This window comes from Poeciliopsis prolifica, unplaced genomic scaffold (assembly GCF_027474105.1).
Source record: "Poeciliopsis prolifica strain line A6 unplaced genomic scaffold, Auburn_PproV2 SCAFFOLD031, whole genome shotgun sequence".
Taxonomy (NCBI): domain Eukaryota; kingdom Metazoa; phylum Chordata; class Actinopteri; order Cyprinodontiformes; family Poeciliidae; genus Poeciliopsis; species Poeciliopsis prolifica.
Window position 1 is genome coordinate 1227863 of NW_026562406.1, and position 17349 is coordinate 1245211.

General features: G+C 40.7%; 1 protein-coding gene across 2 annotated transcripts; it reads left to right on the forward strand.

Moving 5' to 3' along the window:
- Window positions 1-203: 203 nt before the first annotated feature.
- On the forward strand, window positions 204-17271 carry cds2 (CDP-diacylglycerol synthase (phosphatidate cytidylyltransferase) 2). 2 transcript variants are annotated; one of them, XM_055050568.1, is made up of 14 exons: window positions 204-408; window positions 3964-4110; window positions 5726-5850; window positions 5938-6034; window positions 6697-6794; window positions 7589-7728; window positions 9234-9292; window positions 9705-9787; window positions 9902-9989; window positions 10909-10977; window positions 11076-11228; window positions 12194-12313; window positions 12442-12545; window positions 13511-17271. In XM_055050568.1, exons 1-14 carry the CDS (start codon window positions 337-339, stop codon window positions 13641-13643), a joined length of 1488 nt encoding a protein of 495 aa, XP_054906543.1. In that variant the 5' UTR covers window positions 204-336; the 3' UTR covers window positions 13644-17271. The 2 variants fall into 2 exon arrangements, with proteins under 2 accessions (XP_054906543.1, XP_054906542.1); XM_055050567.1 differs by lacking the exon at window positions 3964-4110.
- The last annotated feature ends 78 nt before the right edge of the window (window positions 17272-17349 follow it).

The following is a 17349-nucleotide window of genomic DNA, read 5'->3' on the forward strand; positions in this document are numbered from 1 at the left end:
TTCAGTAGGTTTGACAATTTCAATAGTATTCATTTTAAAAAATTCAGAATCCTTTCCTCTTATGTGTCATGTACTCTTGTTCTTATGTTTTTTTTATCGTCGTTCTTTTATTTATTTATTTTTTTTTACTGTAAAGCACTTTAAAGTTACGTTACATTTATTTTGAAAACCGGAACATCCCCTCGTCATTGATTCACGCTCAGAGAGTTGGGGGGAGAAATAGAAGGGCTGCCGAACAACACTTAGCTCAGACCTTAGCAGAAGTTTACCCAACAGATAGTCCGCCGCCGGAACCTCTGGACCGTGGCCGTCAACGTCAGGCTTCCAGTCGCTAAGATGACCGAGCTGCGCCACCGAGGCGCCAAAGACGGCGAGCCTCCGCTGGAGCAGCAGCCGTCAGAGGACAAGGTAACGCACAGCCTGGGCTCGGATGCTAACGCCATGTAGCCGCTCCGCGGGGTGATGCTATCCTGTGGCTGGAAACGAGCCTCGCGAGCTCGTCTGGTTTTCTTCTCATTTGCAGAGCAGAGCTCTTTGGAAATGAGCGCAAATGTTCCCGCGACGGCTCGACAGCACCGAAAGGCACAGAAATACACATGAACAAATTGGTCTCTCCGTTAGCCGATGCCCCTGTTTGTCTGAGTGAACGTTTCTTGGAGAAAAAAACCCATCACGCACAGCTGAAAATCAAAACATTAAATTGTTAAACAAAATGGGGCGTTGTTTAACCCATGGTTCACACTAAAGCACAGGAACACGTCTGTGAATGTCATGACGGCTGTATTAATCATGGAGCCAGATTTTTTTTGTTTTTTGTTTGATACTGAGCTCAAAATAACCTGATTGGTGAGACGGTTAGTGCCTGGAGAAACATTAGCCTGCTTCTCCAGAACACCCTTCATCGTAGCGCTGCAAAGCATGACGCAATTCACGTATTACAGAGAAATTACGTCTTGCGTTCACTCCGTGCACCCTGATGACTGTGACTTCATGCCTCGCCCGGGTCAATAAAGGGGCGTGGCCCCCGAGTGACGGCGGTATGGATCCGTTTAGAGGCGCGTGATCACAGAGAGCAGCCAAAGCGGCCCCGCCCACTTTAATCAACTGGGCCTCCTGTCTTCTTCTCTGCTTCTAATTCTGTCTGAACTCAGTGCTACAAAGTAGAATACCTGGAAACGGTGCGTCTTGGTTTTAGTTAAAAGTAGTTCTAGAAACAAAACGAACAACAATAACAAAAAATAAATGTTTCCACATATTTGCTTTTATATTGTCTAAAACGTCAACCGTTACTAATATTGCTATTATTATTCTGACTATTGTAATAAAAATCCTGAATATTTTATGATTTTGATTACAGATCATAGATTGACCATAGATTTTGTACCTGACATCCAATCACCAATGTCTTGCAAAGCTCTGATTTTAGCCAACTCAAGCTTTTCTAAATGACTTTATTTATTTATACTGTAAAGAGCCTTCAGGCGAATTGATGCAACATAAATAAAGGGAACTGAATTTAAGATATACAAATAATAACAATGCATTTTCCCCCACATATTTAGCCTGTCTTGCTCAAGACATTACTCACATTACTTGTTCTTCTACATTTATCCATAGCGTTGAAGATCCCTGTTGTTTAGCATCGTCTCTCATATTGTTGATGAAGGTTGAAAACGCCACTAGCAGGATTCCTGTGGAATCAGCTGTCAGACCCTCGGGGGAAGGAAGTTAATTTGGGTACATGTTGCAAGTTGGAAAATCAGCTTGCAAATTGTCCTGTACATATTATGCAACCGTATCTGTGTTCCAACGAGGGTTGAAGCGATTAATTGCGATGAATCGATAATTAAAATAACCATAATTATTAACCGATTATTAATTGGAACGTACAGACTCAAAAGAAGGCCATTTGCTGAAAAGACAACACACTAAAAGCAGTAATTAAACCAAAATTGTACGAAAAATTTTACATTTTGCATTTAGCGTAAAAAATTACATTTTTTTCTGTAAATATGTTCTGCTAAAAAACTCCTAGTTTTAGCTTCACCTGTTTCAAATTCTGGAAATAAAATCTCCTGTTAAGTACCTTTTGCTATCCGATTTCTGATTGGTTAATTCAAAAAACAATCACCAAATCAGCACGACACAGTATTGATGTTTAGTCAAGCAGAAAGAGCTGAACTTTTAGTGTTTTTTTTTTGTTCTTTTTCTTTAGCAGATGTGTCCTTTGTTACGTTGATGAAATGTTCATTAAATGCTGTCAAATGTGTTTTAGGTGCTAAAATGTTATATGTTTTAAAGTATTTTCAAGATGATATAAAAAAGCCTGAAATGGTTAAATTAAAAATCTGAAGAATTCACCAATTTATTACGATTAATCGTCAGAGTAATCGATAGAATAATCAATTTACTAAAACAATCATTTGCAGCCCTAGTTTCTAACTGGTGCTGCTTTTAGAAATACGTTTGTTTGTTTTTTATCTTGCCACATGTTTGCAATTGAAATTCCGCTTTGGACTTTGACTAGGCAATTTTTTTTCTAGTTTTTTCATTTTGTTTTTCCATTTGATCTTAAGCCATTGCACTGTAGGTGCTGCAGTGTTAGTTTAACCAGATCACATGTTGTGGTGAGCGCAAACATGATGTCTTTCAACAGGTCCTCCATCTTGCCACGCATCCGTATCTCGCCGGACACATAGTCATTTTATTTTGAAAACACATGAAAGCAGTGTTTTATTTTAATTTAATTTCAATTATTATGTTACTTTGCGTTGGACAGGGTTTCCTGAAGTGTGCTATAAGCCTGGCGGGCCACCAGTCTTTGCTTCCCCCTGCCAGGCAAAACATTGCTTGTTTATTTACTTTAGGTTTGTTTTTTAATGCTCGCCTTGGTTTTTAAGACTTTACATTTGGTGTTTAGGTGTTGTTAATAATGTCTTCCAATACCAGATAATTTACCTGGTGATATTTTAAAATTTTCTGTCAACTGTAAATATTTGTTCTGAAATTCAAAAACATGGCAGACTGCTGATGGACTGCCGTGGCGCCTCTACCACTAGACTTAGCAAGTTTCCTGGGGGAAACTCTGCATGACATGTAAAGTGACAAAATGTGTAAAAGTTGAAGACGTGAAATCTTTCGACAGCTCTCTGTATTATAAATGCATTATTTCAGAGACTCGTTTAATGTAAAGTCTGGAGATGATGGTTACATCAAATTAAATTCTATGTTGCGTTGAGGCTGAAATCACTGAGCACACAGCTGTGGCTTTTCATAGGGGAGTGAATCAGTATATTTACCGCTGATAGCTCACTAATTTAACTTGACTGAAATGCCTAATCCTCATCACCCAGCATGCATTGTGCTCCGGCAGCAGCGGTGGACTTTGTAATTAGGACTGAAGGACGTTGACCAAACAAATGCAGAAACTCTCGGTGGTGGTTCGTTGTATATTTCTCTCTATTTAATGAGAGGGTTTAAAGTTAAAAAAGAAATCGAATATTTAGTATTTCAATTAAAGCATGTCAAATACGAGCCAGTTAGTCGGTCTCCAGATTGATTTGAGATGGTTTGAGGATGCGGCGTTTGCTGATCGATTGGTCACGTCAGAAAAAAAGAAGAAAGACTTGCCGCTGGTTTGGAAGACAACATGAAAGGGGAGGAGAGTATAAATTGAAAGGGGTTCCTATTTTTAACTCCAGCATCCTGAATGGCAGATATTGTCTCCATAGAAACCAGCACATGGAAAAGGGTTTAGTCCTGTGTATGTGTGTGCTGTGCTGTGCTGTGCTGTGCTGTGCGGGATATTGCATAATGTTGTTCTGATATGTATTTTCCTTACACTGACATGAATTTCCATTATTAGGGAAACAATCCCGTAACATTAAGATGCAGGGGTTCCCTCTGGGTGCATAATTCATATTTATTAACCTTGGAGTGACACCGCCTGTGTGTTTCATTAAGGCCCCATCCAATCAGCAGGCTTTGACAGCTCAACAATATGGAGGGAGATTCTCTGTCGGTGCTTCACGTCCCACGCACAGCGCTGTCCTGATGGTCTGCGCGGCTAATTTTAGTGTTTCCTCTGGCTTGATGAAGCTGAGGGACAACGCCGCCCAGCAGCTCAATCCCATGTCAACATTTGTTAAAGTAGATTTCAGTCTGAACAAAACACGTTATTCTCACTTTCGTCTCAAAATAAACACCGTATATATGGTATACAGTAACAACACATGCGCCATATATCTGTAAGTGTTTTTACCCGAACTTGTGGCCTATCATAGTTGTGCTTATTAGCTTCTCTTTAGCTAGCTTTTGACTTGATCAATATTTAATATTTGATATCGGGTGTAAAAAGTTATGAGATTCATCATGGGAAGTTGTTATTCTCTGAACACAACAGCCCAGTTGCAGTCTTTTCTTCATTGTTTTTTATCCTTTGTGTAAATTATTTGACTGGTTTGTTGAATTAAAACTTCCACTATAAGGCCCGTTCTTTAGAGTAGCAGATATGAAAACGACAGGCAGAATAAGGTTGGTTGGTTTTGCATCGGTCTTGTGCGTCTCTGCGTTGCTCTGTGATTGTAACCTGTCCGTGACATCACCTGCCTCTCGTCCAATGCTACGCCAAAGAAGGAGAAAAGGTGATTAATGGAACATTGTTGCCAGTAGCATAATCCCCAGCAAGCCAGTAACTGGAGCGCAAACATCAGACACATCAGTCACTGATAATACCAGACCTGTTTTTAGCTCCAGAGAGTCGGCTTCCTTCCATGTACGAGACTTTTTGGTTGGTCAGAAATAAAAACATTTTATTTCCTGTCCTGCGTCATATGGCTGACTTTTCAAGGTTCTAGAGCTTAGCATGCTAACTGGAGCTATTGTAGTCTACAAAAGGAACAGTTGTCAGTCTAAAAAATTAGAAGTGTGTGCTTTTATTTTAAATAGTAAAATCATCTACTGTTATGGAAATGTGTAGCATCCTCGTTAGTTGCCTGTTTTTATTAGAACATTCTATTTTCATACTGTGTATTGTAATAACCTGCTGCGGTCGCTCGGTGGACTGTTCTAAATAAACCAACGAAACATCTTTAAGCTAAGAGTTTCTAGGATTGGGAGATATGAACTTAAAGTTTAATCACAATACTTTGTTGTACTATTCTGATAAGTCTAAAGTGACAATAAGAAGTACTTATTACTTTGTTACTAGACAACTGTATCGACCGCATGGAACAGCAATCACAGCCCCATAAACATAAATATTGCTTTTGAAAACATTGTCGTTTGTAATATGATTCTTTAGGACATCAGTCACACGAACAAGTGTGATTTTTATCACTAAACTGCACACAGTAAAAAATGTTTTTATTTTTGAGAGGCTGTACCTACATCTACATGCTATTATTATTTTAATTGAAAATAGTTTCAAAATGACAATATTATTGATTATTGCAATAATTTCTGTGACAATCGTCGAGCAATAGTTATTATGAGTTGCCTATGTTTAAATGTATTTTCTATAGATGCTTTTCACACTGATATTGTCGACTTTAGTGTCCAGGTTTTCTGAATCCAAAAAAAGTCGAGCCTGTTTTATTTCTTCTGTGTGTGTGTGTGTGTGTGTGTGTGTGTGTGTGTGTGTGTGTGTGTGTGTGTGTGTGTGTGTGTGTGTGTGTGTGTGTGTGTGTGTGTGTGTGTGTGTGTGTGTGCGTGTGTGTGTCCAAAGGGCTCAGACAGCGAGCTAAAAGGAGACAACGAGCCCAAGGTGGATTCGGGAGTTCCCGAGGTGCCGGTCCCTCCTGATGACACCCCCGAGGTTCTCAACAAGGCCCTGTCTGGACTCTCCTCAAGGTCACCCTCAGAGTCGGACACATTTAGTTCTCCATGTTGTTCTGGGTGCGCTTTTGTAAACTTTTTGTTGTTTGTTTTCCCCCGTAGATGGAAGAACTGGTGGGTACGAGGCATCCTGACACTAGCCATGATCTCCTTCTTCTTCTTCATCATCTACCTGGGCCCCATGGTGCTCATGATGATTGTGAGTACCAGCAAAACCTCTGCAGTTTTCAACCATCAAAAATTAGAAACCGCAGAGAAAACCGTGTTAGACGTGCTCAGCCTTCGCTTAGAGCAGCGAAACAGAGGCCTGGTTGTTCGACCTGCTGGAGTTACGAAATATAAAACCAGTAAGAAATGCCTCTGGGAATTTTTTTATAGCACTAACCAGCTGCACCACACAGAATAAATTAGCTTACTCTATGACTCCTCACAATATTGAAAGCTCACATTACCTCTGTCTGTTTTGTGACATTCTGAACAGTCATTTGACTTCGCAATTTGACGGTTCAAAAATGGGCCTCTGTCTCTTTAAGAAGCTCCTGCTAAGCTTTCCGCATAGCAACTAAAATCCCTCTGCATGTTTAACCCTTGCTTCTCCTACTCCATGTTCTGCTTTCCTCCGATTACGTTTTGTTGCATTTTTATGATTTTATTGCATTTTTTTAAAAAAACTTGAATCAAACCTTATGATGTTCTGTTCTTGTTTGAATGTTGAGGAAAGTGGAAAGGTTTTTCTTTTTTTTTTTTTTTTTTCCATTCTTATGATGTAATGTAAACATTTTAAAGCCTGTCTGACTCTTCCTCATATAAACCTTTACAAGTCAGTTTTTCATGCGACGGTGTCTGTCTCTCACTGTTCAGGTCCTCTGCGTTCAGATCAAATGTTTCCATGAAATCATCACGATCGGGTACAACGTGTACCACTCCTACGACCTGCCCTGGTTCCGGACGCTGAGCTGGTGAGGCCTGCATCGCTAAAATACGAACATCTAATAAAATAAGCCGTCTTGGTTCGTTTCTCATTATATTGTCTTAATGTTTTACGTTGCAGATGTCCTGAGGTTTGTTTTCTGGCCTCTTGTAGTTTGTTCACATTGTAGATTGTTCCTTATGTGTCTTTTATTTAAAATATCTATATATGTTTTTTTTTCATATTTGTTACAATTGTCAGTATGTCATGAAGGTATAAGACAGACAATTTGGGAAAAAATCTGCATTCTCCCACTACAAACTGCAGAATTACGCCATTCAGAAATAACCAATCAGAGCCAGGAGGAGGTTCTTAGTGCTGTCAATCACTCTTGTTCTCACCCCCTCCAGCTTGCACAACAGCTATTTCACCACATAGTAGCCTTCCATTAATGCTAAGGCTAGTTAGCATAGCCAGCGATGAAGGTGTATAAACGGTCAGTTGCAGCAGCAGCTAACCGAGATTGATTGACATCGCTAAGACCCGCCTCTTGGCTCTAATTGGTTGTTTTTTTGTTTTTTTTTACCAATTATCTGTCTCGACATAGTGATAGTTCTAATAAATATTGAAAAGACATATTTTTGTAAATCCGTAACTAATAGCAGATTTGAGTTTTAGCACTAGTAGGAAGCGCTGTAGCTACTTTTATGCCACAAGCCTGAAAAAGACCTGAGGGAAAACAAAAGTCTGTTGCAGAACACACGTATGTAAGCTGTCCAGGTTTTCTTCAGGCGTGGCACCCTCTGATTGGTCCGTGTTTAACCGCCACCCCGTGCCCTGCAGGTACTTTCTGCTGTGCGTGAACTACTTCTTCTACGGCGAGACGGTGACCGATTACTTCTTCACGCTGGTGCAGAGAGAGGAGCCTCTTCGCATCCTCAGCAAATACCACCGCTTCATCTCCTTCGCACTTTACCTCACAGGTACGGCCGGAACGGAAAGTTTTTTTTTTTTTTTTTTTCCCTGGACAGCGGTTACGTTTTTCAAAACCGTTTTATGGGGGAAAATAACTCACCTGCACAGTAAGGCTGCTGGAAATGAAATCAAGTAATGATGACAACATCATTCAAATTCACCAAACAACTATTTGATATAACATGTCTTGAACTAATACTGTTAGTTTTGACCTAATCAATTTAATGTTTGTGCTATGGGGTGAGGGGCCTCACAAAATCATTCCCCGGGCTGCAAAAGGCCCTCGGGCCACACTTTGATCACAGCAGCAAGGCTGCACAACATATGGTGGATATATTGTGATTCCAATGTAAATATGTGGAACATGATCATCACAAAGCAGTGTTTGAAGCACATTGTTTCTTTGCTACAAAGCTCTAAGTGCTATGAACATGCAGATGCTCACATTGGACTAACTGCAAACGTTAAAGAGACTAGAATGAAAACCGGCGTACAGAGCAACAAATATCGTCATCAGAAAATTTTATGACAGGATTAAAAAAATTGCAATTAATTTTTTTGTGTTTTGTTTCCAATTTTGTGCAGTCCTAATGTGCAACATAAAATGTTACAGTTTCAATTTCAAATTTTAGAACAACTTTTACATCAGGGGGGGTCCTTTACTATCTGGAGCGAGGCCAGCAGAGTGAGCCCTTTCCACAAATAAAGACCTTCGGTCGTCTTCTACTGCATGAACAAACATACAGAGGAAACAAAAGCCATGCTTTTCTTTTGCCTTTACACCAGTAGCAAAAAACATTTGTTGTTGTAAGAAACACAGGCCACAAAGCCACAGGTAGGAAACCTGGCATGTGACCAGGTTGTGGTAATATGCTTGAATGTCCCAGTCAAAGTCCAGATCCTGTTGGAGAACTTTGAAAAATATTAACGGACATTCTCCTTCCATTCGGTCTGTATGTGAGAAGCTGGCAGAAACACCCCGACAAGTTTTAATTGCAGCTGAATTCCTAGCTCTTCAAATCCTGATCTGCATCGTCAGGTTGGATCGGTTGTTTCCGTCACTGAGCAAACCTTCACGTCTCACTTCCTGAGCTGCACAGCGTCAGTTAGTAACTCAGCGCTGCTGCAGCCTCTGACTGCCACCAAACAGGATGTGGGGAGGCGGGAGGAAGCACCCAAGCTTTTTTTTTCTTTTTTTTTCCGACCTGAGCTGAAGTTTCCTTCAACTGTGAAAACTATTTCACAGTGCCGTTTTCCTTTAAACTTTTAAACCTCACACTCCAGTCGTACTTCCTTCCTTAAGTCTATTTTCAGCGAGAGCGCTTCCTGTCCATCTTTGCCTCTCAGCTTCCTCTCCTCACATCAGCCACGGAAACAAAAAGGCAAAGGGCCCCTAATGTTGGCGCCTGAAATGGGCCAAGCTAAATTTAGTTTGATCTCAAATGACCTCATTTGTGAACAATTTAGTCTCCTCCCCCTTTACATGTGTTCATCTTTTCTGGTGCTCCTGCAGGTTTCTGCATGTTCGTGCTGAGCTTGGTGAAGAAACATTACCGCCTTCAGTTCTACATGGTGAGTGTTGGCCCCGCCTCTTCCTGCCGTCTTCCCAACATTTAAAATGTAAAACCAGAAAACATCAGTTGTGGACTGAGATGAAAAGTAACGACCGAACATGTGTTAGTGTTGCTATGCCGACATGATTTCAATCAGAAAGTTTCTCTGCCTTAAATTTCCTCTTTGTTGGTGTAAAAAGCGAACATCCAGGTCGCTCTGCCCTGCACAGAAAACCAATTACTGACAGTAAACCGGCTCTGCGGCTAGCTAATGGACGTTTCAGCTAATATCAGGAGAGATTTATGTGTAAATTCAAGCTTGTATAATTCTGACCTGCTGCTTTGGAGAGAAAAATTAATAAATTTCTGCCTATGCGTTGCAGTTGGGTTTGGGTTTTTTTTTTTCAGAGCTCTTCTTGTTCTGTCCTCAGTTCGGCTGGACCCATGTGACTCTGCTGATCGTAGTGACCCAGTCCCACCTCATCATCCACAACCTGTTCGAGGGGATGATCTGGTGAGTCGTCAAGTCCGCACCAATGCCACTAATTACCTCGTCTTGTTTTTCTCTGTGGTGGTTCGGATGATAGATCTCGGGATTTTAATTTTTTTTCCCCCCCCTCCTGAATAGGTTCATTGTTCCCATTTCCTGTGTGATATGCAACGACATCATGGCCTACATGTTTGGTTTCTTCTTCGGCCGAACGCCGCTCATCAAGGTAGCATAAAAACATTTTAATGTGTTTCTGGGAGCGTTTAGTAGGCCTGTCGCAATAAATCAATTAATCGCATGATAAATTAAAATGAGCTTGATGTTTTACATTGGCATGCTTCCTTTTTTGGGTGAGGGGTCTCAACTGATTTGGTCTCAAATGTCCCCCTTTTCTGAAGGACAATTTTGTTGGAAGATACCTTCGTGTCATTTTCTTTCGTTGTTTGGGTTTCTTAGGTTGTTTTGGTTATTTGGTTTAGATATTTGAAATGTCTTCCAGTTCCTATGATGGTATTTTGGGGTCATTGTAGATAAATACTTTTTTTTAAAATAGTATATTGCACCAAAAAAATGTTGAAATTTTTGAGACTAATCTTTGACTTACACTTACTTTATTGTCACTGCACAAATATATAACAGTGAATTTGGCAGCAAAATGTTTTTGGTTGGCTACCGGGGAACAAAGAATAAAATCTGAAAAGTTTTCTAAAAGTTTGACTTTGAACAGTCGAACAAGTTTTACTTTTGAAGCTCATACATTTCTAGAAAAGTTTTGAGATTGTCCCAAAATGTTCAACTTCTGCAAGAAAACCTTTTTCTTGATCAATCTACAAAATTTGAGATTGTTGGCAGAAATGTACTCCGTTTTTTTTTCATGTCTGCAATGGCCCTGATATGCCGTCGTAAGTCCCAGTCTGAAATGTTCGTTAAAAATTAATGTTTGCTGACCTTTCAGATGACCTAAATAGATTGTGGTACCATTCTCATTACATGACTTGAAAATTGTCTCAAGAAAATATTGTCGTTTGCTGTGATAACGTCTGGGACAATTTATCGCCCAGTGTCAGTCAATAACAAATCAAGCTGCCTAAACTATGCTGAGCTAGACGTGACAGTGTGTGAATGTTTGATTTTGCCTGTTGCAGCTGTCGCCTAAGAAGACCTGGGAGGGATTTATCGGTGGATTATTCGCCACTATTGTGTTTGGTATTCTGGTGAGACGTACATTTAATCTCTAATTGCTTTAGGACTTCTGAAGTCTTGCAAAAGTCATATAGTGTAACTGAAGAGTGTCTTCCTCCTCCCCTGTCAGCTCTCCTACGTCATGGCTGGATACCGCTACTTTGTTTGTCCTGTGGAGTTCAACAACGACTCCAACAGTTTCCAGGTGGACTGTGAGCCATCAGAGCTGTTCCAGCTGCAGGACTACACCCTGCCAGGAGTCCTGGAGTCCGTCACCGGATGGGTATGACGACCTTATCCCTAATGGAACGCCGGTTTTATAAAAATAGCAAGGACATGTCTGTAAGTCATGCTTCACAAGGCAAGATTTACAAAACCCAAGAGATTCCACCGTACTTGGCGATTAGAAAACAAAAACGCAGGTGCAGCAGGTTTGGTTGTACCACCGATGTCACTCGCCAACATCCAGATGTCGGGTGGGAAATCTCGCAAAACCTCTCAAGACCAAACATGAGCTCAGAGTAAACTAGCATGGCCAGCTGGGAAGAAGTGTTGATAATCTGGGAAATCAGGACAAAAATAAGCGTAAAAGTTTAACCGTGTGAACCACGGGGACAGAGCACAGAGGAAAACGTGGAAGAATGATGGCCTCCGACTGTAAAGATAACAAGGAAGAGAATAACCGCTGTAATAAATTACAACACCACTCAAATGTATACAGACAGCTACAGGGCATGGAAGAGAACATTCAGTCTGTTTTCAGGACGCATGAGGCGGTGCAGCGATACCTGCGTGAGCCGCGACAGTGTGACACCTGTTCTCCATTCCTTGTCTCTTCCTTATGATGGGAGATAAAATAGCCATTTCTGTCAGTGTTGAAGTGAAAAAGTCAACTGTTCTTGTGGCTCTAGGCTTTGAGACTGCTAATTTGAATGGCATAATTTTTTGCTGACATCAGCAAACGGCATAGGGGCTTTCAGAGGAAACGCCGCAGCAGTGATATTTAAAGCAACCTAAGTCCGAAACTGACAAGTTTCAGATCCATAATACATTTCAGGACTGTGATACAGTCAGAACCTTTCCACACCGGCCCACAGAGATCGCTAAAGCCAAGATTACGAACAAACAGATCCTAGAAAATGGAGGGCAATCTTTGACCCTCCCTGGTAAATAGATGTTGGGTTCGGTAAACTAGCTCCCTGCTGGCCGTGGCTGTTAGCCTCCAACCCTGTCCTCTTGTGTCCACAGACCACCGTGCGTCTGTATCCGTTCCAGATCCACAGCATCGCTCTCTCCTCCTTCGCCTCCATCGTTGGGCCCTTCGGTGGCTTCTTTGCCAGCGGCTTCAAGAGAGCTTTTAAGATCAAGGTAGGAGGTCCTCTGGAGGCGCTCACCAGCTGAATAAACTGCTTTTGCTCGTTGCTTTTTTGCAGCCGTGTATTTGCATCACTTTTGAAATCTGACGCACATTGAAAGCTCGTCTTCTCTCCTTTCAGGATTTTGCCAACACCATACCGGGTCACGGAGGCATTATGGACAGATTTGACTGCCAGTACATAATGGCCACATTCGTCAATGTCTACATTGCCAGCTTCATCAGGTAAACTCTCACATGCCTGTGTCGATCCCTCTGACCTTAAAAAGGGCTGAATAAACCACTGGAGAGCTGTGAACTCCAAAAACGCAGGGAAAGTTTAATCTGTCACAATCAGACACAAGCATCTTTTTATGTTTAATGCTGAATTTTACCTTGGATATCCCCACAAGAGTGATGCATTTATTTTATTGTTTGTTTTAATGGACGCTGTTTATGTGCCTTGTTTCTGTCTTAAACTCACCTTGATTCTCGATATGAAACAAAACTGACTGGAAAGCAGCAGCGTCACCCTCAAGTTTAGCCAGATGCATCTACTTCAATTAATGGATATGCACTTAATTGTCTTTTGTTGGTTTATCAGAATCAAATTAGCTGCAAGACCTTTTGTTTAGTGTTGTAGTTTGGCTCCCGTCCAGCAGAGGGCGCCACTGGTCTCCCTGAAGCGGAGCCAGAAACAAAGATGGCGGTACTGCAGCTTAAATTATACACATGACATGGAAAGGTCAGAGTTGGATCTATTTTGCTCACCGCCAATATTTATATTGGAGAAACACTGAGATTCTGTGGCTCTGATCTGCCGGCACTGAATTCTGTTGTTTCCAATAACGACGACCAATGAGAAAATAAGTTTTCTCAGGGAACCCATGGATTATTTGTGAGCGAGGACACATCAATGAAAACCAAGAAAAAGAGAAAGAAAAAAAAAGGCTCATTTGAAAATGTAATGGCCGCAAAAATAAAACAATAATTTGTCAAAATGAACTAACATTGGCATCATCCGATATTAATAATTTTTTAACATGTCGGTATAAGTCCGATAAATACAACTGATTGGATTTTTATATATCCAATCAGTCGTTCATTTTGCTTCATATTTGACATCTTGCAGTAAGGATAAAGCCCCTCACCTCTATTTGTTTTTCCTTTTCAGAGTATTTACGTTTGACTCCTGTCTCCTTTCCTTTCAGGGGCCCCAACCCAAGTAAGGTGGTCCAACAGCTCCTGGCCCTGCGGTCCGACCAGCAGCTCTACATCTTCAACTCCCTGAAGGCTCACCTGACGGAGAAGGGTCTGCTGCGAGCCGCCGAGGCGGCCGCCTAGCCCGCCGGCGCCCTCAGGGAACCCGTGGATTATTTGTGAGCGAGGACACATCAATGAAAACCAAGAAAAAGAGAAAGGAAAAAAAAACATAACATTCATCTTTGGGCCATTCCATTTTATTTAGGGTTGGAGCGTTGTGCCTCTGTGCTTGACTGCTCTGTGGGTCTTCATTCTGTGTTTTCAGCTTCGGTTAAAGTCCAGCCCCTCATTACCAGTGTAGCCGATATATTGAGTTTTTGTTTTTCTTTGAAATCAACACTGTTAAACTAAATGTTGGTCATTTAGAAATGTGATTGTACATTTCTGCTTGTTTACACAATATTCTTTGATATTATCGGCTCACGTGTGTTGATGTTTTATCGTACGTCTTTTTTTTTTTTTTTAATCTAAAGGAGTGCTCTAAACCACGTTAACACACTGTAATGTTACTGCAGCTTCACCCTCCCACCTATGAATAGCTACGTTTTATTTTGGTTGTGATTGTTGTTACTATTTATACAGAGACGGTTTTTATATTTCAGATGTTCTATTGTGTCTTAATGTCTGTTTTATTCAGGCAGTTGTGTGCATTTTTGTATCTTTTTGTTACGTCGTTTTGTTTCAGTTGAGCCATTTCCAAGCCTTTCGCGCTTGGCCAAATCATTAACATCACATCATCATGTCGATGTCTGAATTCCAACCAAACCTTTCAGTCGCGAAAATTCCTAAAGCAACCGTGTTTTCTAAAATATCTCTCTGTAGGCCAGCGACCTCACTCTCAGCTCTTTGCTAGCTTTCATAAGTTTTTTTTTTTCAACTCTCCCGCGGTCATAGCTCGACGCTCAGGGGAAGCGCAGCAGATGTCACGATCAGTCAGGGGGGAAGACGGTAATTTCCTGAAACAACACACGCAAGTAAGCAAATCTCGTGAAAGCCCACATGGGGTCCAAATAACACCTTCTCTTCACACCATGGGAGGGTTAAAGTCTTTTTTTGTTTGTTTTTTTTGCTGCATCCGACTTGCTGTTTGAAGGTTGTTTCTTATTTCACCTGTTGGGTGCCACGACGGTTGGGATAGTAACATTTTTGGGGGCACAATGATTCCTGCACTGCCATTTCTGATGCTGTGTGTCGTTCGGCAGCATCACAACAGAGACGCTCCGCTCACAAAGTTCATACACTGAACATCAGTAAGGATATTAGCATGTTGGGCTAAGGCACATCCGCTAACGTTGCACCTTGCCAATACTGTATGTGTTCATTCCTCTAGGTTTATTAGTCATTTTATGTGTTATTTATGCCAAGTGTGATTTAATAGTAAAGCATAAGCTTAAGCCTATGTGGTGTTTGGTTTCTTTACAGGTAGCATGTTTGGTCACTTTAATAGGCACACCAGTAGGTGTTTAGGTTAGCATAGAGAAACGGCAACACGTGTTCAGATTTGTTTTTTTTCATTTAGCTAATGCCAATATTCCAGATGATTTATTTATGATTTTCTAGATATAATTTGTTCTAACCTGAGCTCAGCAATTTGGAAACGTCTACAACACATCTGTTGCCACAGCCGTCAGATTTATTGGCATTCTTGTGCCGTCTGGAATTTATTAAAACATCTGTATTAATTTAGCTCTTTTATTGATGCTCCACCTTGGTTATTTTTATTCATTTAACTAGGATCTGACTTCTGGAGGGCAGAAACCTTTGTAGACTCCCTGTCGTAATTAATTCAACAGTACATGCAACGCTGACCAGCCTTTGGGTTTACCTGTAGGTGATTTAAGCATTTCACTCTTCCACACCTTATGCAAGCGCCTTCTGGCAAACCCAGCGGCCATTGGCAAACCCAGCGGCCATTTTTGAAATATCGGCTTAATGACCTCGTGTTTTTTTTTTTTTTTTCCCCCTCTCACTTTTGACATTATTCTGGTAGCAACATTCCTATGTGGATTACTTCTATGTCACTTTTTTCTATCAATTTGGCAGCAAACGTTTGCCAAACTTCTCTGAGTATAAGACATTAGACATGCTAAGATGATATTTGACGTTTTTTAAAAATATTTCCCTACATTATTTGCTGAATGTTACTTTGTAGCCACCCCGTTTTATTTCTCCTTTTTCTCTACTGGGAATTTAATGCAACATTACATTACGAAAACATGCAATCCAAGTATTATTGTACAGGACTGTAGTATCAAAACTCACATTTACTGTCGGTTTCCTTTCAAACACTGAAATGTCTCCGATCCATTTGAATTTCTTTCACTAAAATCTGTATCAGGCGTGGGCATCGAGGGCAGCAAAGTGTTTCCCTTCTTCGATGCCTGGTAACAGAAATGCAATACCGTACCAAATTACATCCACGCAGTCTTTCTGTGATTATGAAATTACACGACTAACGTGATCCGATATATTGTGCAGCTCCACCAGAATATACCAAAATGTTCCTGTTTCTGTTGGTCTATTTCAGTTTTTTTTTTGCCAATGCATCTTGAAGAGCGTGAACTAAAATAAGAAATTTAGTTTTCGAAGTTTGTTTTTCCATCCTCCTCTAAAGACATTAATTATTCAAGCTTGACATTTTGTAAGATTATGTGTTACCAGAGTTAAAATAAAATTTGATTAGCAATCTTAATATTATCATTTTTTTGCACTAATGGGTGTTGTAAAGATTTGGTTCAAAGGACCCTTTAGTCTTTTTAACTAAAACAGATGATTTCTGTTAGTATGATGGAATAAAACCAATATTTGTAACGATGCATGATAAACTACATTTGGTGTAGTAGCGGGAAAGGAAAGAGACGGTAAATAGTGGCTTCTTTTAAACGTGTTCTTGGTATTTGTGTTTATTTTATATACCATCTTGTGGTTTCTTCGGCTGTATAACCCAGACATCACTTTTACCTGTTTGAATTGATTATTGACGTCATTCGAGACGTCATCTTTCTCAAGATATTTATTTATGAACTCTGCTGTAATTGTAAAATATATGTTGGTGTTCTTATAGTAGTTTTTGGAAAAAAAAAAAATTGTCGCCATGTGCGGGGAAAAAAAAAAAAAAACAAGTGTAAAAGTAGCCGAAGAGTTTCTTCGCTGTTGCCGTGGTTGCTGTTGCTCCTGTCCTGCTTACGTAACTTCCCCCCAACCCCCCCGGCGACAAACCTAATATTCGGTTCAGCAGCTCAGCACTGCCCTTCCTCCCACCTGCCACCAGAGGGAGCCAGAGCTCCTGTGCGCAGCCTGTTGACTGTGACCTTAAGGCTGTACATAAATGGAGACATTTGGCCATTTCTTACTTCTGCTCAGAACAATCCGCTGCCCTTTTATGAACAAGTTAGTTGAGTAGATAAACGTTTTGTTTTCGTTCGTCTTCAGGGCTCCACTGACCTGTTGTGCACTGTGTTTTGCCAGGAGGAATGTAAAGGGAGTCATGTCTGTCCATCGTGCTGTGCAGGCTCTCCTATGTGGAACATTTTACTTTATTATACGCATAGATCACCTTATAAGTCTGTAAAAAAAAAAGAAATCTGTATATCTATTTATCTGTGCAATGGTTTGGTAAATTGTACAATATCTAGAAGTATTCTTTAACGCTGAAATGTGTTTTTGGCTATGTTCAGAGAGGAAAAAAAGTAAATGTATTTAAAGACAACAGGAGGCGTACTCTGACTTCTTCCTTCTCTTTTTTTGTTTTGTTTTCATCTTCCCCATTTTGAAACTTATTCGGTCA